The sequence below is a fragment of the Camelus ferus genome, chromosome 2 (assembly GCF_009834535.1).
Source record: "Camelus ferus isolate YT-003-E chromosome 2, BCGSAC_Cfer_1.0, whole genome shotgun sequence".
Taxonomy (NCBI): Eukaryota; Metazoa; Chordata; class Mammalia; order Artiodactyla; family Camelidae; genus Camelus; species Camelus ferus.
In genome coordinates, this window is record NC_045697.1 from 51,192,878 (window position 1) to 51,216,764 (window position 23,887).

The 23,887-nt window shown below is 36.5% G+C and overlaps 1 protein-coding gene and 1 long non-coding RNA gene across 21 annotated transcripts in view; one reads left to right on the plus strand and one right to left on the minus strand.

The window, feature by feature from the left end:
- The window catches only part of LOC106730118, a 93,173-nt gene extending 78,342 nt beyond the window's left edge, over positions 1 to 14,831 (minus strand). For 2 of the 14 annotated variants that reach the window (XR_004312110.1, XR_004312115.1), the window contains exons 1-3: positions 14,280 to 14,829; positions 13,414 to 13,450; positions 10,274 to 10,519 (exon numbers count right to left, since the gene is read on the minus strand). This is a non-coding gene — a long non-coding RNA (uncharacterized LOC106730118). Of the gene's footprint in view, positions 1 to 10,273; positions 10,520 to 13,413; positions 13,451 to 14,279 lie in introns of all 14 variants that reach the window. The other 12 variants (XR_004312101.1, XR_004312107.1, XR_004312112.1 and 9 more) reach the window with 11 other exon arrangements.
- A 35-nt stretch (positions 14,832 to 14,866) lies between these two features.
- Positions 14,867 to 23,887, plus strand: part of ANKRD17 (ankyrin repeat domain 17) — a 155,634-nt gene continuing 146,613 nt past the window's right edge. For 4 of the 7 annotated variants that reach the window (XM_014562566.2, XM_032458168.1, XM_032458185.1 and 1 more), the window contains exon 1: positions 14,867 to 15,731. In XM_014562566.2, coding sequence (XP_014418052.2) covers positions 15,321 to 15,731 — 411 coding nt within the window. In that variant the 5' untranslated portion in view covers positions 14,867 to 15,320. The remainder of the gene's footprint in view (positions 15,732 to 23,887) is intronic. The other 3 variants (XM_032458169.1, XM_014562567.2, XM_032458199.1) reach the window with 1 other exon arrangement.

The window sequence follows — 23,887 nt, forward strand, 5'->3', positions numbered from 1 at the left end:
TTGTTAAAATGGCCATAGTATCCAAGGCAATCTACAGATTCAATGCAATCCCTACTGAAATACTAATGTCATTGTTCACAGAACTAGAATACGTAATCCTAAAATTTGTATGGAACCACAAAAGACCCCCAAAAAGCCAAAACAATCTTGAGAAAGAACAAAGCTGTAATCATGCACCCTGATTTCAACCATACAACAAATCTACAGTAATCAAATCAGGGAGACTTTAGTACTTCCATACAAATTTAAACATTTTTGTTCTACTTCTGTGAAAAATACCATTGGTAATTTGATAGCCAAGATATGGAAGTAACCTGTGACCATCAACATATGAATGAATAAAGCAAATGTGGTATATACATATATATACATACATACACATATATATGTATACATATATACATACACACAATATATAAACATATTATATATATAATATAATTGATTGTATATAATGATTTGAAGTAATATTATAATATGAATATTATTCAACCTTAAAAAGGAAAGAAATCCTGCATTGCATCAACATGGATTAATCTGGAGAACATCATGCTAAGTGAAACAAGCCAGACACAGAAAGACAAATAATGTATGATCTCACTTATACAATAAATCTTAAAAAAATGTTGAACTCAAAGGAACTCATAGTTACTATTAATAATAGTAGTTACCAGAAGCTGAGGAGAGGGTTTGGGGAAAAGAAAAGATGTTTGTCAAAGGTTACAAACTTTTAGTTAAAAGAGGAATAGTTCTGGTGTTCAGCATGGTGACTAGAGCTAATAATAATGTATTGCATACTTGAAGTTTGCTAATAGAGTAGCTCTTAAGTGTTCTCAGCACACACGAAAAAGATAACTCTGTGAGTTAATGGATATGTTAATTAGTTTGATTATGGTAATCATCTTTCAATGTAAATGTATATAAAAACATATTGTACATCTTAAATATATTAAATTTTTGTAATCATATCTCAGTGAAGCTGAAAAAAAGGAAAAAGACCTCTTCTTATTATTTAAATGTCTTTAAAAGATAATTGACTCCTTGAAAAAACAAAAAGTAATAACATATTGTGGTACTTATAAAATATGAAGAAGTAAAATGTAAGGCAAAAATTGTAAAAAGGCCCAAAAAGAAAAATAGAATTATACTTGTATTACTTGTTGTAAGGTTTTTACACTATACATTAAGTAATATAATATAATTTGAAGTTAAATGTGGTAAGTTAAAGAAATATGAGCTCTAAATCAACAACTAAAACTCTGTATCTCTTTATTGTGAATAATAAAGAGTTGCATCTAATAAGCTGACAAAGGAGAAAAGGAGATACAAAGAAATAAAAATTGAAAAATTGCTCTAAAAAGGGTAGAAAAATAGGAAAATGGGAATTAAGAACAGATGGGACAAACAGAAAACAAGTAGCAAAACTATGTATTTAAACTCAAACATATCAACAATCACATTAAATGTAAATGATCTAAACAGTCTCATTTAAAAACTGGAGATTTTAAGATCAGGTAAAAAGCAAGACCCAACTATGTTAACATATAAGTTTTTTTAAAAAGATGAAAAAAATTAAACACCATGTTAAAACTAATCAAAAGAAAGCTGGAGTGCTTATATAAATATCAAACAAAATAGATTTCAGATCAAATAATATTACCAGTGTTGAAGAAGGACATAAAATGGACAAATACCTTGAAATACACAAACTACCAAAGCTCATTCAAGAAGAAACAGATAATCTACATAACTCTATAGCTATTACAGAAATTGAATTTTATTTAAAAATCTTCCCACAAAGAAAACTGTAGACTTATATATCTTCATTAGCAAATTCTACCAAATATTTAAATAAGAGATAATACCAATTCTACACAAACTCTTCCAGAAAATTGATGAGGAGGGAATACTTCCCAAATCATTCTATAAGGACCACATTACTTGATATCAAAACCATACAACAATATTATAAGAAAAGAAAACTACAAACCAATACATCTCATGCTTATACATGCAGTGTCCTTAAAATATTATCAAATAAAATACAATAATATACAAAACAGATAATACATCATAAGGGGTTTATCCCAGGAATGTAAATTTATTTTAATATTCAAAAACCAATCAATATAATTCATATAGTAACAGACTAAGACAGAAAACCCACATGATCATCTCAATAAATACAGAAAAATATTTGAGAAATACAAAATACATGCCTGGTAAAAACTCTCATAAAACCAGAAACAGAAGGGAACTTTCTTAACCTGATAGAAAACACATATGAGAAACTATGGTTAACATCATACTTATAGCGAAAGACTAAATGCTTTCTAAAATCAGGAACAAAGAAAGGAGATTTATCTTACTACTTTCAATCAACATTGTACTGCTCGTTCTAGCCAATGAAATTAGGAAAGAAAAATAATTTAAAAACATCTAGACTGGAAAAGAAAAGGTATAACTCCTTTTATTCACAGACAACATGATTCCTGTGAAATAAATCCTATAATGTGTACAAATAAGTTACTAGAACTAATAAGGAAGTTTAGCAACGTTGCAGGATATCAGATCCATATACAAAAATCAGCTATATTTCTATATAGAACAGAGCATCATTTCATGCAGTTATTTGCCATCCATGTATCTTACTTAGTGAACTGTCTTTTCAAATACTTCACCCACTTTTAGAAGGTTAACATATACCTACAATGTGACCCAGTCATTTCTGGGTCATATAAAAACATTCCTGGTCATGCCCTAATCTCAGGAAACTGTACATAGCAATTCATAACCTTACATGGCAAAGGGGACTTGACTGATGTGATTAAAGGAAGGTTCTTGAGATATGGAGACTATCCTGCATTATCTAGGTGAGCCCAATATAATCTAATGGTTCTTAAAAGATGAAAGAGGAAGACAGAAGAGTCAGAGAAGATGTTATGATTGACAGAAACAGAAGTTGGAGGGATGTCCTTTAAGATGGAGGAAGAGGCCACATGCCAAGGAATGTAAGCAACCTCTGGAAGACAGAAAAGCTGAATAAATTAGCAAGTAAAAAGAACGCAGTTCTGACAAAATCTTCACATTTTAGCCCAGAAAAACTCATTTCAAACTTCTGACCTTCAGCAGGGAGGGCATAGCTCAGTGGTAGAGCGCATGCTTAGCATGCATGAGGTCCTGGGTTCAATCCCCAGTACCTACACTAAAATTAAATAAATAAATAAACCTAATTATCAAACTTCTGACCTTCAAATTGTAAGATGGTGAATTTGTGTTGATTAAGCCACTGTTTGTGGTAATTTATTACAATAGCAATAGGAAACAAATAATCCTGACTTATGAAACAAGTTTTTTTTGCAAGCTTCTATTTTTACTGGAATAAATTTATATTCTGTACAAGAATGGACTAAAACCGAGAATTTACCTGCTATTGTTCAACATCTAAATTTGCTATAGCATTGAAAGAATCATAAAATACAGATGATATATTTGATGAGCTTTGTTTTCTAAAAATATTGGTCAAAAATATACTATGAGTAGAAGCAGGAAAGACAATAACTGAAAATGTTTCGCCTGAAATAGTTACAAATTTAATAAAATAAATCCAACTTGAGAATATACTACATATGGCATAATTTGCTCTGAGTTTACCAGATACATATATAAAGAGTAATGTTCCCAAATAAAAATACTGAGGCCAACAGAATAGTCAACTGAGAGCATCAATAATAAAATTTATTAATTATAAAATGCAATATTGTAGAAGTTTAGAGATATTTCTATTAAAAATTTCAAACATAAAACTATATTAAAATACATTCTTCACAGTGGCTGGGTGCCAGAGGAAATGGGCAGACATTAGTCAAAGATGTAAACTTCCAGCTATTAAAATGAATAATTTCTGGGTATCTAAGGTACAGCATGGTGACTATGATTAACAATAATGTATTATAAACTTAGAAGTTGCTAAAGACAGTGAATTTTAAATGCTATCACCACAGAAGAGAAGTTAATTATGTGAGCTGATGGAAGTGTTAACTAACTTTCTTGTGGCAATTATTTCACAGTATATATGTGTATCAAATCATCACATTGTATACCTTCAACTTATATCATGTTATATGTCAATTATATTTCAATGAATCTGGGAAAAAATACATTTTCAGATGTGGAAAAAACATGGTGTAAGAGACAGATACAGTTGAGAAACTGAATAAAATACATAAATATGTATAGAATAATTATTGGTTGTTATTTTAATGCACTAATAATCAGTATTAAGCAGTTTTTAATTTTCTCTAATGTATCCAGATTTATTTTGGATAAACAGTTTGAAAAAAACATTTTTCAAAAAGACGATTTTATAGGCCCACCAATATAATAAAACTAATTTCTCTGTTAGTACATATTTTAAAACATCATGTAAGTTTAACTATTTAATGCTCCATTACATTCTTAAAAGTGTATCTGTCTGGACAACATAATTTATTGTTGTTAGGTCTAATAATTACTTGTGCCATTCCACTGCTACCACTTTGTTCTCAGACCAATGTATTCTGTTATTAGGAGAATGAGTATCTGAATTTTTTAAGACAGTACTTCCCATCTTGCTCCTTACATCATAACTGAGTTCTTAAAGTCCATCCCGCCATTCTATAAAGTCATTGCTTTATAGTCAATGACTTTAATGACATTATAAACAATATAAAACAAGTGATTACATGATTGTTATTTTTTGCTCTAGATCATCTACATTAAAATTAGTTCTTTGGACAGATGCAATGTTGTATGAGGTTCTCTAATGCTGAATAAGCCATTCATCATTTTACAAATAGCATTGCTACAGGAAGTATGTATAGCAGGCAAGAAAAACAAATATAGCTGCACAATAATGATCCACTCTATGAAAATAAATTGATGCCACTTCCATGATAGATGAAGTCTAATATAATCAACCTGCCACCAGATGGCTGACTGGTCCCCCTAGTATATGATGTATCAAGTGCTCAACATTCTGCTACTGAAAGATTGGGTTTTCAACTGTAGCAGTGCACAGATCAGCCTTGCGGAAAAGAAGTCCATATTTTTCTGAAATCATAAATAACTTCCATCCCTGTCATCATGATACTTTGTTCAGGGAACCATTTACCAAGTACTGGCTAACTGGAGAAAGAGGCTAAATGGTAACCACAAGAGATCATATTGGCTACCTGATTAATGATACGCCTCCCCTGCAGAGGTGGCCTCTTTTGCTGCTGCTGCTGTTGTTTGCTAGCACTTACATGAAATATAAATATGCTCACATTCTATTAACACTACAGAAGTTCCATCTACAGATCACTTCTGCAAATTTACTTCTCTCTCAATCCTGCAGTCTTAGTTTTCCATGCCCCTGTATGTCCAGCCAGATCATTAACCACTACCCATAAACAGGCATGGGACATTGCTTTTCCAAGCAAACTGAAAAAGTGAAATATAATGATTAAAGTTCTTCACTTTGGAAGGACTTTCTCTTCTGCATGTATTTCAATGTTAATCTCTGAGTGAGATTGTAATGGTATAGCAATCTGCCTTTGTCAGGGGCCAGCTCATTTTCCAGAAGCATCTGTAAACCGGACTTGAATTTTTCCTTCCTGAATCAACTGGTTATAGAGAATCCCTACGTGGTCACAAGTGTGGTTTGACAGAATGGTGGCAATATAGACAGACCAGTCACCTCGTAATGTGAGCCACCTACTTGGTCAAGTCATTTACTAATGGCTTCAGGAACAGCTTTACTCCAGTTTTCCATATGTCATTTCCAGTTGATGTTGGAGTGATTCTGGTTATACACAGTTTTACAGCTTATTAAGTTAGAAAAAACTCAGTTTATGACGGTTATCCAAAACTTCATGGCCTTAAATTCTCATGGTAGTGTTTGGTCTCTACCAAGGCTCTCAAGACAAGGCCAGGAACTGTTTCTCAAAAGAGTAGCTGATTATGTGGTGTTGATCCAAAGTCCTAGGAGGTTACATTGATTCTCCTCCTTGTTCCAAATAGCATCTTGATCTCTCTTATGCTACCGCTTAGACCAGCTAAAAAGTTCTACTGTTTGGGGGACTTTTCAAAGTCAGTAACTCATTAAATAGATTGGAATAGCATATCCAAATGTAGCATATGCTACTTACAGTATCCAAAGAGGCTCATCAACTGGTTTCTCACTGATACGGGGAAAAGGTATACTACGTTTTCTATTATTTTGAGGAGAAAATCCTGAGATGCTCAAGACCTCTTGATTCTCAGAAATTTCAGTGTAGTTACCTGGATTTTCACTGGAGTTTTCACTCCCTGAAATCTAGTCACCCAGTACTCTGAGCATATAATCAATGTAGCTAGTCAGTGTGATGTTATGTACAATTATGAGATGCTGAGATGGTATAGGTATCTGCAAGCTAGATTGTAACTCAGAGCTAGAGAGCTGAAACAGATCAATGAAAGTATATTTGTGTTCCTTCAAGGTTGTGAGGACAAATAAAGTAACTGGACAATGAGAACACAAATCATAGAGTGAATGAGTAGAATTTGGTAATCTTGGATCTATTTAGGTTGGAGATAAGGTAAAGAAATATTAGTTTAAACACTGTACTTCCATTGATAACCCTGGATCTATATGTGTTAGATTGAAGATAAGGGTTATGAATTCACTAGTCTTAAACATGGGTAAGTGAAATTGTAAGCTTAAATGAGATTCCTTAAGGACACTATATAAGACAGAAATAATGTGATGGCCTGAATCATGGGGAACTCTTAACATTTAAGAGGCAGAGAGAGAAAGGCCTATAAAGAATAATAAGTAGGATTGATTAGAGAGATAAAGCAAGTACGTTATCATGGAAACTAAAGGAAGTAAGTTTCAAATAGGAATTGGTCAATGATGCTAGTGGAGAAAGCATCATGTTTGCTTCTGATGTTTGTTCTCAGTGAAAGGACCTCAAAATAGCTCTGGGTCTTTCTCTACACTTGGGGAGACTGGATGACTTATATAATTCGTAAATCTGTGAAGAATGTCTGATTTAGCTTTGTCTTCCAACCTCACAACTAGGTAGTTACATCCTTCACTTTTATTTCCCAAATTGTTCACAACCTAGGCAAGAAGAGGGGAATTGTTTATTGGAACCCCCTTGGAAACTGCAACAACTGATGTCAAATTCCGTATCAGGTAAGCTAGGAGCTGAAAAGAGGTGAATGACTCTGGCCATTAGGAAGTAATCATAAATCAATATCTTCTGTAAGAAAGTCAAACACAGTTTCTCCAAGGAAGGCAATTGAAAGAATATCTCCATTTTGGTGGAGCAACATTAACTTTCTTTGTTTTGTAAGATTGTCGAAGAATGGGACTATGCCACCCAGGAACTATATTAGTCAGGAATATTTTAGTTGCAAATGTATAAAACCTCCTTTAAAATAGCTTAAATGAGGGTGGCAGGTGTGGGTGGGGAAAAAAGACAGAACTTAGTGGCCACTTAATGGACTATGGGTTAGTCTATGGTCCTGGATTTCAAATGCTATCTGGACTCTCCTCTTTCTATTGCTTATACTGCCTTCTTCTGTTTTGTTTTTTTTTTTTTATAGGCATACCTTATTTTGTTACGTTTTGCTTTATTGCACTTCACAGACAGCACATTTTTTAAATGAAAGGTTTGTGGCAACTTTGCACTGATCCAGTCTATCAGCACCATTTTTCCAATAGCATTTGCTCACTTCATGCCTCTGTGTTACACTATGATATAATTCTCACATTTCAAACTTTTTCATTATTATATTTGATTGGGTAATCTGTGATACTACTTTGATGTTACTACTATGACCTGCTGAAGACTCATGATGATTAGCATTCTTTAGCAATAAAGCATTTTTTATTTGAGGTATGTACATTTTTTAAGACATAATGCTATTGCACACTTAATAGACTACAATATAGTATAAACATATCTTTTATATGCACTGGGAAACCAACAAATTTGTATGACTCACTTTACTGTGATATTTGCTTTATTGTAGTAGTCTGGATCTGAAACTGCAATACTTTCAAGGTATGCCTGTATATGGTAAAATAGGTTTGCTCTGTGTTGTGTCAAAGATGGTCAGCAGTAGCTTTAGCCTCAGTAAAAATTTCATACATTACTCTGGAATTCGTATGAAACTAAAGATAATTAAATTAAATTAAAGATAGACTCATGTGCCTATCTTTATGGCAGGTTGTCACATAATTGACAGCTTTGTTACATAAAGGAAAAAAATCTTGTGAAAAGACAGACATACAAAAAGAATTGTTCACTACATTTCACCCTTTTGCTACCCAGTACCTACTCTTGTGCTTTGTTCAGTATATATAATTTCAAAAATGTCCCAGCATAAGACAATACAATTATCCCATGGACAACTGAAATACTCTCCTCTCCAATGGCAGACATGCCAAAATCTCATCCAATTTTTGTATATTGCTTGGAAACCAAGAGTTCTAGGTGATATGCATTTCTTTTAACCAGGTTTGCATGTAGCTCATCATGGTACAGCATGATAAAGATAATTTTATTAGGTATTAGTATATACCTAACAAGAAGAGTAAGGACACTCTGATTAGCTAGTTGATGAGGTCCTTGGTCAGTTAATGTCTTGAGTTTGCCCTCTGGAAGGTGCTCCCTTATCCCTTGCACAATAAGAGGGTATTGGAATTAAGGAATCATAGGTCTTTGTTTGCAAGGCTTGGTGTTTTTGTCTATACAAATCTTTTGCAATCTTAGTTGGCTGCTGGTCACCTTGCCTTTTGGTTAACTCTGTAGTTTAGAAACCAAAAAGAGAGATGGTGTGCGAATCTGTTTCCTGTCCCTTAGCAATGTATTACAAGGTTGGAATGCAATGTCTATCCTTCAGTCAACTAAATTAACTAAGTATCTTCATTTTGACTACTGCATCCAAAATTACAAACTGAGGAATGAGTTTAGGGATAATGCAGCCAGGTTTTATCTGTCCACTTGCCCCCAAGTTGCATCTCAGTGAATGCTTCCTCATAATAGGACTAATTTGTGAACTTTCATCAGACAGGATATACACCTGCAAGAGATGCATGAGGTGATCAAAAATCAGGCTTTTGTCAGGGTTCCAACTGAATCTTTTACTGTTTCTAGCTCCCTACTTTTGCTTGCATTAATTTTAGCTCAGGACAGAGAAGATGCAGGTTTATTTGATTCTCAGTCACACGAATTACTGAGTACATGCAGGAAGGGGGTGTTGTAGCAATGCATAGTTGTTCCTTGGTACTCAAGTGGGACTGGTTCCAGGACCTGCCACTGATACCAAAATCCACCGACGCTTGAATCCAGTAGTCAGCCCTCCGTGTCTGTGGATTCTGCATTTGCAGATTTAACCACATACGTGGAACTCATGGATACTGAGAGCCAATCGTATTTACTGAAAAAAATCTACAGTTCAAGGGTCAACTGTATTCTTTCTTCTGCATTTATATAGCTACCTTGAACTGAAGTGCATCCCTTTCTTGTAGGATCTCGTTAATGGACACATTCCAAAATCCTGACATTTCTTCTATCAATTCCTGACATTTCTTCTATCAATTCCCCTAAAACTTTAATCTTGATACAGACATTGCCTAGGATCTAAATTTAACAGCTTGTTTGCTTGCTACAACATAGTAAGTATCACCAAACTTCCTAGCCAGAGCCATGGAATCATTACTGTGCAACTCACCTACACTCATCAGTTTTAGATTTCAGGGTGTGTCATTTATTGACACTGGTACTAATTTACGTACTACTCAGGAATAAAAACCCAAACCTTGCCATTCTGAGATTTCTTACTCTTCTCCAGTTTAACAGTCTATTTTGAATTTCACATCAATTTTGGATGGAAGTACAGGGAAGTAAAAGTTTAAGATATTATTAGGCTGTTCTCCTTTCTAAGATTTTATCTGGTTGTGGGAGGTAAGTCCCTTACTATCATGGCATTGGTGGAGGGAGTATCTGGTCTGCTTCTTGTCTAAATTTGTGGCTAGAAGGTCCATTCTTGATACAAGTTGTAAACAATTCTCTGAAAGTGTAACTGTTTTTCCTCTGGGCTAACCTTAGAATTTATGGGTGTTAATGTCTTCTCAGTAGGATCCTCTGTCCAACCCATGGATTCATACCACAGCCTCTGTCATAAGTTTCCACCATCCTGTATTGCAGTAAGCCCATATAAAGCAATTGGGCTCTTACTGTGAACAAAATTTACATACCTCTTAAAGAATTCTGTATCTCCTTTTCAGTTCACTGCTGTCAAGGAAGATGCAGGAATAGGAGTGGTGGTCAATGCTGCCTGGCCCTCTGCTTAAACACAATATGCTGCCATTTCTACTTGATTGTAGTTGCCTCTGTTGGGCAAAATTCCAAGTGGGAAACAGGGCACAAGCCACAAGTTCCCTGTTTTTAAATTCCGAAGTCTTCCTGGCAGTATCTGTCCCTTACCCCTTAGGGTTTCAACCCTGAGGAGAGAGCCAAGAAATACATGTCTCAATTCATGGGCTCTTTTTCCCTCTTGCAATACCATTGAGACTGCTTCAATTTTCTTGCAATGATTTCATTCTCAGACAGGTTCACTTCACATGGTGACCAAAGGCCATAGGTAATTTTTTTTTGCTTAATTCTAGCCAGAGTAAGGTGCCTCTTTCTCAATAATGCTAGCCAAAATGGTGAGGCTGTTATCTGATTAGCTTTTGTTACCCTGCCCATTCTTAAACCAATCACTGTGACTGAGGAATTAGGGTAAGTTTGGCCAGCTTGACTTATGAGCCTACCTCTGAGGTATGAGTTAAGAGGGGGAAATGGATGGCTGCACTTGGAGCAAAGAAGGGTAGGTCTATATTAGAACAAACTCTCAAATGTCAGTGGGTCACACAAAAGAATGCACATGAACTCTAACACAAGTATTCCTAACAGGCAGGCAGCTATCCTCTGAGTGAAGATTCAGGAAACCAGAGTCTTTCCACCTTGTGGCTTCGCTATGTTCAATACAGGGCTTCCAAAACAAATGCCTTAAGTTGGTGAGGAATAGGGAAATGCTGAGAAACTTTTCATGTGATATTTTTATGGACCAGAGTTGCAAAAGGAACACATCATTTATATTTATATTCTACTGGTTAGAACTTAACTGGCATATCTAACTGGTAAGCCTAATTGTAAAGGAGGCTGGGAGATAAAATCTAAAAAGAATTGTGCCCCCAAAAAGAACTGAGTATCAGCAAAAGTCCACTATTCTGATTACTAAATATCTATTTTACCTCTTTTCCCACACAAGGAACACATCCTACCCAAATAAACACAACCTAAAAGTTCTATCCAGTCACTAGGTCAGGCTTAAAGTCTACATTTTCAGGTAATGTGCATTTCTCTTCATTAAGTCCAAATGCAACCTATGAGTTAAAAACACAAGTTATCTCTAATATCACCCCAAGTTCCAGCAAACACAATGTACAGGGGTAGATAAGAAAGAGGTAACTACAATATGCTGTCATTAGGAAAAGAGAAAAATGTGAGACACTAGGCAATAGATAGATAGATAGATAGACAGACAGACAGATATAGATATATAGATAAATAAAACAATGATGAAATACTGAGTAGGCATTTTGTGATCTATTTCCCCTGAGAGTGGAAGAAGTTTTGATGAGATCCCAATCTAGTTTTGGAGAGGAACTTGTCTGTGCTCTGTCTTCTGTTTGGTCTGACATCAGCTTCTGAAATGTTCTCTGTCCATTATTCTCTAAGGCCAAATCCTATGTGAGTACTGGAAGCTGTAAAGCATTTAAGCCCAATTTTCTACTTATGTAAGTTTGGGGTTGAAGAGTTGCCTCACTGTTTTAATACTTGAACAGTATTTGAATCAGTTTCATGATTTGATTACTAATAAAATTCCTTCAAAAATTAGTCCTGTGATCTATTTTCTTCCAGTAATTACACCCAAAGTTCTTTCTCACATAATTCTCAAATCTGATTTACTTCTTTGCTTCTTTGCTCCCATGTCAGTTTCTCAAGAACTTCATCCCAGCTACCTTGAGGCCATCTGAAATAATGGCCTTGGATGGGAAGGCCAAAAACTTGATTTGATCTTTGTTCCAGTACTAAATCTTGAGGGGACTGTATTCAAGACCTCTTCCAGTTTCATCTTTTTTTTTTTTTAACTGTGCAAGGTCTAGAAAAAGTCAGCTTTCCCAATCTTTCCAAATATTTCTATGCATTTTCATTTCTGCAGTTGTTTCCTGAGCTTATCTCTTTAGTAAAATCTTGCTTAAGGTAAAACGTAAAAACTCAAAATATACCATTACTTTTACTCTTTTGAACGATTACCTCTTATTATTAAGACTGTACAGAGCTAACGACTCAATAGATGGCTAATATGCTTTTCAATTATCATGGGTGACAGTTTTACCAACTATTTTGCCACTGCAAAACATGGGTATCCTTTTTCCAGCCTCTCATACCAGTTTCTCCAACATCTGCTACATCATCACTAAGTTGACACAACATATTTAGGTTACTATCTTAGCAGTACCCTACTGTCAATACCAATTTCGATGTTATGTTCATTCTAACTCCTATGAAATAAATTATCAAACCTCAATTTTCTTTCTTACAAGAAGTCCAAAAATAAGTGTTTATAATTTGGAGGTGTCTGTCTTCCCGAGTATTAATTCAGCCACTCGTGCTCCTTCCTGCTTCTGGCTCTGGCATCTCTAACATATAGTTTTCAAGGTTACCATACTCACTAGCTTCAAGTTGATGGAGAAAGACTAAGGGAGGAATAGAAGGACTTCTCTAAGCCTGGAAATGAGTGCATTACTTCCATTCACATTTCACTGGTTAAGTCAATCACATGGTCTCACATGGTCACAACTGACTGCAAGGGAAATTGGGATATTTAGTCTAGCTGTATGTCCAGGAAGAAGAAATACGTTTAATGAATGACTAGTCAAGTTTCTGCTACAAAGTTCTAAAAGGCAAAAAATGCTAAATAAAAATAACAGAAAGTCACTCCAGGGGCTTTGACCATTCTAATGGGTTGGACCTTATTCTACTAGTTCCAAGAAGTTAATCATTTCATTACTATATAAAGCAAGAATTCACTTTCTTCTAAACAATGGGATTACTTCAAAGAAAGTGTTTTTGATAGTGTTATAGGTAGAGAAGTTAGACTGCAGAAGGTTAGTAAGTGAAATTTAGGAAACAAAAAGAGAAACTGAACATAGAATACTCTTTAAAGCTTGGTTGTAAAGGAAAGGAAATAAGAGTGGAACCACAAATGTAGAGGATTGGAGACAGAAAAGATAACAAACAGAAGGGCAAGAGGGGATTGGAACTAAAGTACATACAGATACTTCACCTTGTGTAAGAGCAGGGAGTATCTCATTCCTCTGACACTGGAGGAAAGAAAAGATCCAGAAGTATCAGCTTCCAGCATTTGGAAAACTGAAGGATTTTGTACCTAATAGCATCAATCTTCTTGTGAAGTTTGAAGTAAAGACATATAATGAAATGTGGCTGGGATTTAAACACTGCAAAAATATCTTGGTGGGAGGAGGGGATAAAGTGCTGAAGAATACAATAGATAAGTAGGAAGGAGGAATCCAGCTGAGGTTATAGACCTAAATCTCTGGTGTTAAAATATACACTGTAGTGTACTGTTCTGCACCAGAACTTAGCAACCGCTGTAGGAGAGGTACAGGCAGATGGTTAGCACTTTGTGTCACGTATTTACTATAGCACTTATTACATTGTAAAGCCCCCTGGAAGCAGAGATTTATTTTATAAACTATGCACACAGTAGGCACATGATGAATTTTTGTTTGAATGAATTGATTCAATCATTGCCAATTCTGCCATAGTACTCTCTAGAGTACTGGCAACTGCCCACATTTCATATGGCATGCCAATACTAAAAAGAAAAAAAAAAGGCTAAAAAAATTTCAGGCACACTCAGCTAAACTAAGCAGTCTTAAAATGGCAACTATGTCAACTGAGGCATACTTTTTATCTTGTGCCAGTATATCTGCCTTTGATGTTTCCTTTATTTTCCTTATGCCACTGTTCTTATTGAACCAGAAAGAGATAATTCTGAGTTCAGTAAGCTACACTATTATTTCAAAAGTCCTGAAAGTTCTTCAGACACCCACGAATGAACTCAGAACTCCCATTACAATATTCCTTCCAAGAGATTCACAGAAAAGGATGATTATTTATGATGCTCACTTCACAGATAAAAGCTGAGTAGGTGAAGGGTGGAAGGACTGAATCGTCTGCAAAGACGGGCACGGTTCCTGCTTCCTTCTCCTGTCTTCTCTCCTTCGGAAACTTTGGATCTCCTTCATGCTACACAAGTATAAACTCAGAGGTTCATGAAGTCTATGATTCAAAAGTTAAACTTAGGAAAAGGGGGCTCTTTCCTTTACACGACGCCATCTCTCTAGATTCAAAGCCCTAACTCACCATTTGGCGGTAGAAAAAAATGGCCAGGCACGAAACTACGTACAACAGCCCAGAACAAGGCCCCACCTCCCGGATCTGGCGGTCAGGGCCTCCCGCTAACAAAGTGTCTGGTCTGCGCTTCCGCACCCGCTTTCCAACCGGCCCGGGCCGCCCTTCTCCAGCCTGCCAGCCAGCTCCACGCACCGCAGTTCTGCCCTCCCGCGAGGGCCCGGAACCCGGCCCTCGAAAGCTCACTTTCATCTTTCAGCCACCCGCGCGCCACTGCTCAGGCGACGGCTGATGGCGTCACCTCTACTTCCGCCTGCGGCTGCGTTCTAATCACCAGCAAGGAAGGAAGAAGGGAGGTCTGAGGGCTGCGTGTGGGGGGGAAATAGCGAGAAAAGAGAAATCCGGGTGTTCGCGGGTGCTACGACAGTAACTGCGCGCCTCCTCTGTCCTCACCGTCCCCCCATCGGAAGTCGCCTTAGGCACACTTCCCTGGTCTCTGGGTAGTCTCCCTTCCGCTGGGTCTCCCGACACCCCGGTCTCCCTCTTTGCCTCTAACCGCCCCCCCCCCCCGCTCCCTCACGCTCCCTCACGCTCCTCACGCTCCCTCCCTCCCATCGTCAGGCTCCCCGCCCTTAGTATCGCGAGACGAGGTGAGAGCTGGCGGAGCGGCGGCGGCGGCGGCGGCAGTAGAGGTGACCGAGGCGGTGGCGGCGGAGGCGGCACCGAGTGCTGTGTCGGCCCCGGTGAGGCCGAAGTCGCGGTAGAGCGTAGCCCCCACGCCCCTCCCCCGCCCGCGCCCTCCCTCTTTCCCCGGGGATGGAGAAGGCGACGGTTCCGGTGGCGGCGGCGGCGGCGGCGGCGGCGGCGGCTGAGGGAGAAGGGAGCCCCCCGGCGGTGGTGGCTGTGGCGGGCCCCCCCGCGGCGGCGGCGGCGGTGGAGGTCGGCGGAGGCGTTGGCGGCGGCAGCGGGGCTCGCTCGGCCTCGTCTCCTCGTGGGATGGTGCGAGTCTGCGACCTGCTCCTGAAGAAGAAGCCGCCGCAGCAGCAACACCACAAGGCCAAGCGTAACCGGACTTGCCGACCCCCCAGCAGCAGCGAAAGCAGCAGCGACAGCGACAACAGCGGCGGCGGTGGAGGCGGCGGAGGAGGAGGTGGCGGCGGCGGCACCAGCAGCAACAACAGTGAGGAAGAAGAGGACGACGACGACGAGGAAGAGGAGGTTTCTGAGGCAAGGGCCTGGTTTCAAAAGAACGAGGGAGGAAGGGAGGGTTAAGGGTAGGGGCCAAAGGTGGGAGGGAACTTGAGGTGGGACAGATTCCTGTGGGGTTGATCTGTCTTAGGGGCCAAGCTTTCCACTGCCCTCTTTCTTTTCCCGGCCGAAATCGTGAGGTGTGGGCATGTGGGGGAGGGTAGCTGACACGTGGGGGTGGGAGGACCACAGAGTCCGCAGAGTTGGTGAACAGCACGTTACCCTGGGATGGTTCTCACGGTTAAGGATGGAGGGAATTGGTTAGATTCCCTATTTGCACACCCAGCGGGGTCGGCCTGAGGCCAGTAAGGCCATGTTACTCCTGGGGCGGGGGCGGGACCATAGCGGGAGGGGTAAGATAATAGGTAGATGAGGCTCTTGGGGAACGGCTAGGAGGTTGGTAAATTTCTCCCACTTGTGAGGTGGAGGGGAGCAGTTTTTTGGGGGAGGCAAGGTTGTAATGGACTCACAACTAAGTATCTGTGTATGTGAGAGACACGTGAGAAGCTGTACTTTTCCATACTGTTCTGCTGCAGGTTTTTTTCATAACTATTGTGGCTGGCGAAGTAACCTTCACTTCTTCCGTTTCTCAGGGATTTTGGATGAACTGATCCTATATCTCTGTACATTTATATATAACTCAGTGGACAAAAAATATATTTGATCCTTACATATACACACTCATACATTTTCAAATGCTTCCTTAGTGAGCAAGAATTAAGCTAGGCCCTGTTGCTTTCCACATAACATAGGCAGCTAAAGAGTCTGCTTTGGAGCCAGGCTTGGTTGTGGTGAGTTGGAATAGGAAGGCCTCTTGGTTTGTCCTAGTGATCTGGTTTCATAATAACTGTTTATAATTTTTCCTGGGTCCACAGATAGGCGGCGTTGCAGGACCTCATTCTTCAAAAAGAAGGTCATTTAACCAAAAGCTCGGTAAAACATACCATACTGAGAACAAACTAAGAGTTAGCCTTACTAGTTATCATCTCTTTTGTAACTCTCTTGTCCACTCCCTGAAATGGAAGCTAGAAAATCTTGATCTGAAGAAAGAAGTTGTAACTTAAGGCAGCAGAAAGAAAACAGCTCTAAAGGCTAATTATAAATTTAGTCATAAGAAAGAACAACTGAATTATCTAGAAGTACCACTTGCCAGTTATTCTCTTCCACAAACACAGCTAATTTTGGTGCAAGGCTAGTTTTTTGAAAATTACATTATTGGATCTTGGGTTCTGTTCAAATAGGGAAAATATCTTTTAAAGAGTTTGAATCTTGTCTGTTAGTCAAAGACCAGATTCTCTTTTACCTGGGACTGGATGAAGTTATAGAGATAGAAATGTAATACTTAAAGTATGTAGACCAAAAAGATGGACACTTCCCGCTATTCCATTTAACCTACTGAATTCTAAGCATAGGTTTGTATTGATAGGTTTTGTATTGACATGGGTTGGGTATTTCAGGATAGTGTGTTACTCAGGCTGTATTTGAAACAGTGAAGAGAAGGATGTGACAGGATCCTTATTCCCATTAAAATCTATTGTGGTAGTTAGAATCATTCAATTGTATTATTTTTACAGAGATAAAAAAAATTTTAGAAAAATCTCATCCAGCACTTTTATTTTAAAAATGAGGAAAACAGGTGTTTTGTTTTTGTTTTGAGAAAACTGGTTGTGATGAGTAGCAGCAAAAGTGGAAATCAAAGCTTTCAAATGATTCAGACCAGTATACTTTATGACAATTTATTTTTTCTACCTCCCTCCTGACCTTTTTCAAAAAACAGGCAATGAATTGCAAGGTAACACAGTCATGCAGCTATGGACAAAATACCAATATTTTATTAAGATTTTAAATCCTCTGAAGAAATGTTACCATATTGAGTGGAGTACTTACTGAAATACTATGCTGTAAACTTTACATACATAGATAAGTTCTGTCCATTGGAATTTGGCCTAATAAGCAAAACTCTTAGTAATTCCTTAAATCATGTAGGCTTAAGTTTGTAGGTGTCTTAGTTTTGTGAGGTTTGTTTTTCCTTGGAAGTTGGGAATGGTATATGCTGATTGGTCAACTAAGGGAGTGTTTTCTTTATTTTTAATGTACTTTATTCTGTCATCTGCACAGTGGTGTAAACAATGGGTTTGTCATTTGTTGTGGAGATGAGTCAGGAGAAATTAGCGTAAGGAAGTACAACCATTAAAAATAAATCTATACAGGTACATGATGAGGGATAAGCAGACAGGAGTACAGTATTTCTCTGTACCTGTCTCCATCCTTGACCAAAATAGAGAAATAAACCTAATCATCACAGTACACTATAAGCTAAATGGATGAGTTGTGCAGTGCTTTTCATTTCTTTACCATTTTATTAACATGTCAGTAGAAGTTTAACTTTCTATAGCTAGGAGGTCTTGTGGCTAATACTTAATTGTACTTAAGTCTTTTCTCTAATTCATTCTGTTATTGGCTACAGAATGAAAAATATGGATAAAATCCTTGAGATTATCCTTTCCAATAAAAGTCATTGAAAGGTTAAGAAGGAGTAGAAAGGTTATAGTTTTGAGGTATTTAACTTGAAATAATAGAGGATAGTTTAACAAAAATATATATGTTGGCTGTCATAAAATGGTAGCTGAATATTCTGTATATCTCCTGAAAGATGAAACATTGGAAGGAAAGGAGATTCAATTTAAATAAAAGCTTTATTTGAATGTTCAAGAAAAAGAATCTAATTTTTACTAAATGTTAGAGTAGGTTATTGAGAATTGGATTTTCTCTTCAGTATTTCAGAGTAGAATAATCATGTTTTAGATAATTTGCATAACTTCAGATATACCTGTAAATAAAAATATAAGACCAAGAGCTCTCCTCATCCTTCTCCAACCTCCTCAGTTTGACATAAAACCTTAGATAAAAAATTGAAAATTGCATAATTTTCTCAGTACCCATTGCTTTCAATGGATGACTGACCAATATGGAAATAGGCAGAAACGTATTTCCTAACATGAAAGCTCTGATGCACTTCTTTTCCAGATAGTGGACTAAATTAATTGAATAGCTTACTCGAATATTACAAGAAAAAAAATGTTGAAGTTGCAAGAATTGATATTCCATTTCAGAAATAACATTGCCTTCTCTTGAATTTAATTTTAAATGTAATTGGATGGCATCAGTTTTTGCTAAAGCAGAATTCAAAGGGGGAAAAAACTTGCTGTTAAAGGTAGAACTCATGTTCAAAAGTAACATTGTTTAAGATGCATAAAATATAAGTATAGTAGGAATTGATCAGAAGTCCATCTGTATTTGATAGGTAATTTGAGGCTTTAAATTTAAGAGACAAATCTAGTGGAAAAGTTTTAGGCAAGGGAAGCTAGTAAATAAGTACTGACTTAATCATCCCCTTTTGAAAGGATTTGCAAGGCCAAGGAGAATCTGTTTATAGACAAACATGAAAGATGTAGGATTGAGAAAGAGGGAGGAAGAACAGTTATTTCAGAAGTAGATTGTATTTCCTCAAGTTCACTTTCAAATCTTTTTCTGTTAGCTTTTTTAATAGAAAAATGCTAAGTTCCTCTGTTGTAATGGTAGAATCCTAGATTAGCTCAAAGAAGCTTACTTGTTCACCAGTTTCATCTCTTAATTGACAAAGCATTATTTGTAAACGAGATGTGAAGATCTTCGAAGCAGTAGTTCTGTCATAATTATCTTGTCTCCTATTCTACTGAAGCACAGTACTTGCTAAAAAATTTTACAGTGAATAACTGGTAACTAGGGAGGATCCAGAATTCATTTAGAAAACCACGAGAAGAAATAGAATTTTTTCCTTCCTTCTTGGATCCATTGCTGCTGAATAGCTGAAGTTTGGATTTCAAGGTCTTTTAATGACTTAATTACTTCTGTTAGTGATGGTGATCTCTCATAGGTATTGGGGGAAAGCCATTTAAACCAATGGACATTGATTGTTGAGTGCCTGATAAATACCTTAAACCACCTAGATATAGTTACTTCCCCTCCCTCATTTTTGAGGGGGAGGTAATTAGGTTTATTTATTTATTTGTTTTTTCATGGAAGTACTGGGGATTGAACCCAGGACCTTGTGCATGCTAAGCAGGTATTCTACCACTGAGCTATACCCTCCTTCCCTAGATATATTTACATTTTAAAACCACAATAAAAAGTACTATTTAATCAGTACCTAATGTGTGTCAAGTCTGACATAATGGTGAAGAGCAGGAATGGAGCTTGGATTCATATCCTTGATTCATCACTCACTAGCTTTGTGATCTTGGGCAAGGTATATAACCTCTTTCCAGTTTCCTCATATGTTAAGTGGTGATAATAGTAGATTCTACTTTCTAAACATTGTTATGAGAATTAAATGAGTTGATACAGTTTTCACATATTCCCATTTTCACCATAACCCTATGGTGTCATTGTATTTATCTCATTATTCATAAAGGTATGGAGTTTCTACTATATATTAGGCATTTTGCTGTTCTGAGTAAGCAACGGTGAGCAAAACTGTTTTAAGACACACTGATTTAAAAACGCACCAATAATTAAATATGTTTGAGGAAATATAAGAGTGAAAGTAAATGGTTAAATGTATATCCTGAATAAAGTGCCTGAGAAGTATACAAATGCTGGGAGGGGATATTCATATCCATTTTAAAGGCAAAAATACTGTCTTAGAAGGGTTTCACGTAACTGATAAGTGGCAAAGTGGGACTTAACCTGTGTCTATTTGATTCAGAGCCTGCTCATTCATTTACTTATTCACATGCTCTGTTAATGCTGTGTGATGTTGAGTGCAATATCTCATGTTGGCATTTTAGATAACTTTAAAACAAATTCAGATGGTGTAGAGAAAGATACTTTTTGGCAGTAGGGCAGTCACTGAAGACAAGTTGGCTACCCTGAGCTTTTCTTTTCTTGTTCTGAAAAATCTCACTGAAAAAAAAATACAGAAAAGTACAGATAAATATAGTTATATTTCTCTCATTTAGAATTAAGTTGTTAACCTAATGAAACTTTATAGTGAAAAGTACTTTCTGTATAGACAATATTTTGTTTCTCCCTGCCTTTCAAGGCTTTTGCTTTTCAAGGTTATCTTTATTAAGCTAAGAAAAAATTTTTTCTTTTAAATTGGAGTTGTTAACTTGAGGTCTGGATAGGCTGTGAATACCCTGGAGTTAAACACAAGATTTTGTTGAAGGTGCTTATAAGTTTTTTTTTTTTCCTTTCCTTCCTTTCACTCGTAGTATGTATGTAAAACTTTCACTAGAGAAGTTTGTGACCACCTCCTTCCTCCCTCCCACCTTGTTATTTTGAAACATTCTCACTGCAGTGATAGTGGGAAATCAGACCAGCATTTAAATGGATTATTTAGAATTGGAAAATTTTTTTCTAAGCTAATGTAATGAAGAAGACATTTGTGTTGTAAAATAGGGGATCCAGGATTTATCTGTTCTTTTGTTAAGCTAGCCCTATGCCTACTCTCTCTTCTCCTAAATCCTCATATTTTACCTTTTAATTGGCAAAACTTTTTCATCTAATCTGCTATGTTCTGTCAGATCTGAAGACAGAAACCTTGTCTTACACATCTCTATATCTCAGTGTGTTATATAAGTCTTAGCATCTTACCTTTGCTAGGTTTTGGTAAAGTCAGATCTCCGAAGTAAAAATAGTTCATAAATATTTCTCTTTTAGCCAGTTACCCTGGAAATATTTGGGACCTCAAGTCTTAAGATAACAGAACTTGTTTTACAGCTATTTATGGTGGACCCTTATCAGATACTTTTATTGGATTCTGATTATTCAATTTACTCTAGTCATTAACCTTACCAACCTAATTGGAGTTAGTATTGTGAAAGTTTTCATTGTTGAATAATCATCACAGTAGTACATTTTGACTCCCAGAAATTCACTAGACTATTCGTTAGACTACTTCTACTAGCATCCAAATTAGACCATCAGTTGACTAGGAGGTTGATTTATAGGTCCTTGGGTCAGTGTATTTGTGTTCATGGCAGTGGTTTATTCTGCATTTTTATATGAAGAAAATTTAGTGGATTAGGAAATGTGGATGGACTCCCTTATAATTTTTCCATACTTGACCATAGACAATAAATTTTCACTTCATAGTGGTATATGAAGTAGTGTCTGCTGATAACACTTACATTTTTGTTAGAACCATGAGGGGGCACCAACATCCATGATAACCTATGCCCAATCTGACTAACTTCAACTTTCACCTTTTGAAAAAAACAAGTCATTAGGAAATAGAAGGTGATGGGTAAATATGAATATCCTTTTAGTCCCTGGAACTTTACCTGTCTGCCTGTCTGGTAGAGTTATGCCTTTTCATTTGACACCCAGAAGCAAAATACCTTTCCTGACTTACGGTGTTTAAACTTACTAACTTTTTTTTTTGTCTTTAGAAACTATTTTTATCCAGTCATGAGGGAAAGTGGAATTGTGGAGCAATATAGGCATCATTTCATCATGATTTGTAATTTGGGGTTTTAATTATTGAAAGGGGGCATGCTGGAAATTTTATCTTCAGCATGTGAAGAAATAAAGACCTATCCTGAAATTAATTATTGGTCTGAGTGTTTCCTCATAGATTGACTTTTAATTAAAGAACCTTTGAGTGAAGAATATTCCAGAGAGATCTATGGAAAACTGATTTAACCAGTTTTGAATTTGGAATAAATAAACATTAACATGGAGTTCTATTTTCCTTTTCTTCTTTCCTATTGCTCTTAATCTGAAACCTGAGAAGAAGAGGAAGTCTTTCTGTTTGTGTTACACTAGGTCTATTTCCAGTTCAGTCTTTGACCCCATTATTGTCTTTTTCCTTCTCTGTGCCATGTTTCCCTCTTAATTTTTTTTATATGAGGTTAATAACAAAAACAGCCCTGTTGCAAAGCCTCTGGTGTAGTTCTTACTAGTGTGAGATTCGGTATAGGAATTGATTGTTTTACTTGCCAAACATTTATTGGGTATCTACTTTGTGTGGCTGTTTTTAGTATGTAGTAATCTTAACCATTTCCTCCTCAGTGAATATGAAAAAGTTAGCTATATTTAAAATAATAGCTCTATGTGTTGTAGTTAATAAAACTTTAAAACTTGCATACATGAAAACTTAGCACAGTGATGGAATTCTGTCTTTCGTGATTTTTAGAAGATAAGTACAACTATTAGTATATTTTTTAAACTAAATTTATATACAAAGCATAATTGAAGCCTAGCAAAATCACTTAGGAATTATGAGGGTTTTGAAGAAACTGAGACATTATTCCCAGCTTCATAAAATTAAAATCTTGTTGAGACAAAATTAATAATTTTAAACTACAAGGATGATACTGCTTTACTTATGAGTCTAGATTAGTTTTCCATGTAATTGTGTGCCTTTAGAATTGTCATCATAGGGATTGTTTTGTTTCCGTTTTTGCATAACGATAGGGCAGACTTTATGTCATTTATGAGTGTGTCTTGGAATATTCAGTAATTTTTGGTATTATGTTCTGTTTTTTTTGTTTTTTTTTTTTAAGATGAGATCTGTATTTGATACTGTTCTAAAGTGTCCTTGACTGCTAAGCTACACCAAAGAATAATCCATTCTAATTTTACCCTGAAGATTTTGTAGTAAGAAAAGAGATAGCTATATTAATATACTTACGGTTGCTGCAGGTAGAGATGTGTTAAATTATGAAAAATAGATTTGCAGGACAATATAGGGTGCAATGTTAAATATCTTTTAAAGTAGATTTAAAATATAGTGTTTTTATAATTAAACATTATTAATTAAGCATACATATTTGTAGAAAATTTGACAAAATCAAAAAAGACCTAAGGAATACAAGTCACCTATAATCCCCTTTCCAGAGTTAATCATTAGTATTTGAAATCATATTTTCATTCTTTTAATTATCTATTACACAAAGCAGAGCTATCACTTAGAAATTTTGTCTGGTGAAAGTTTGTTATCATTCTTAAAATTATATCAATTAAAGAAATGAGTCTTCAGCTATTGATTACATATTTATTTAACTGTAAAAACTAGTGTATGTATTCATACTTAAAAAAAAGTCTTCTAGAATGTAAAGGTTTTATCCTTTCTTTCTCAGAGTAAATGC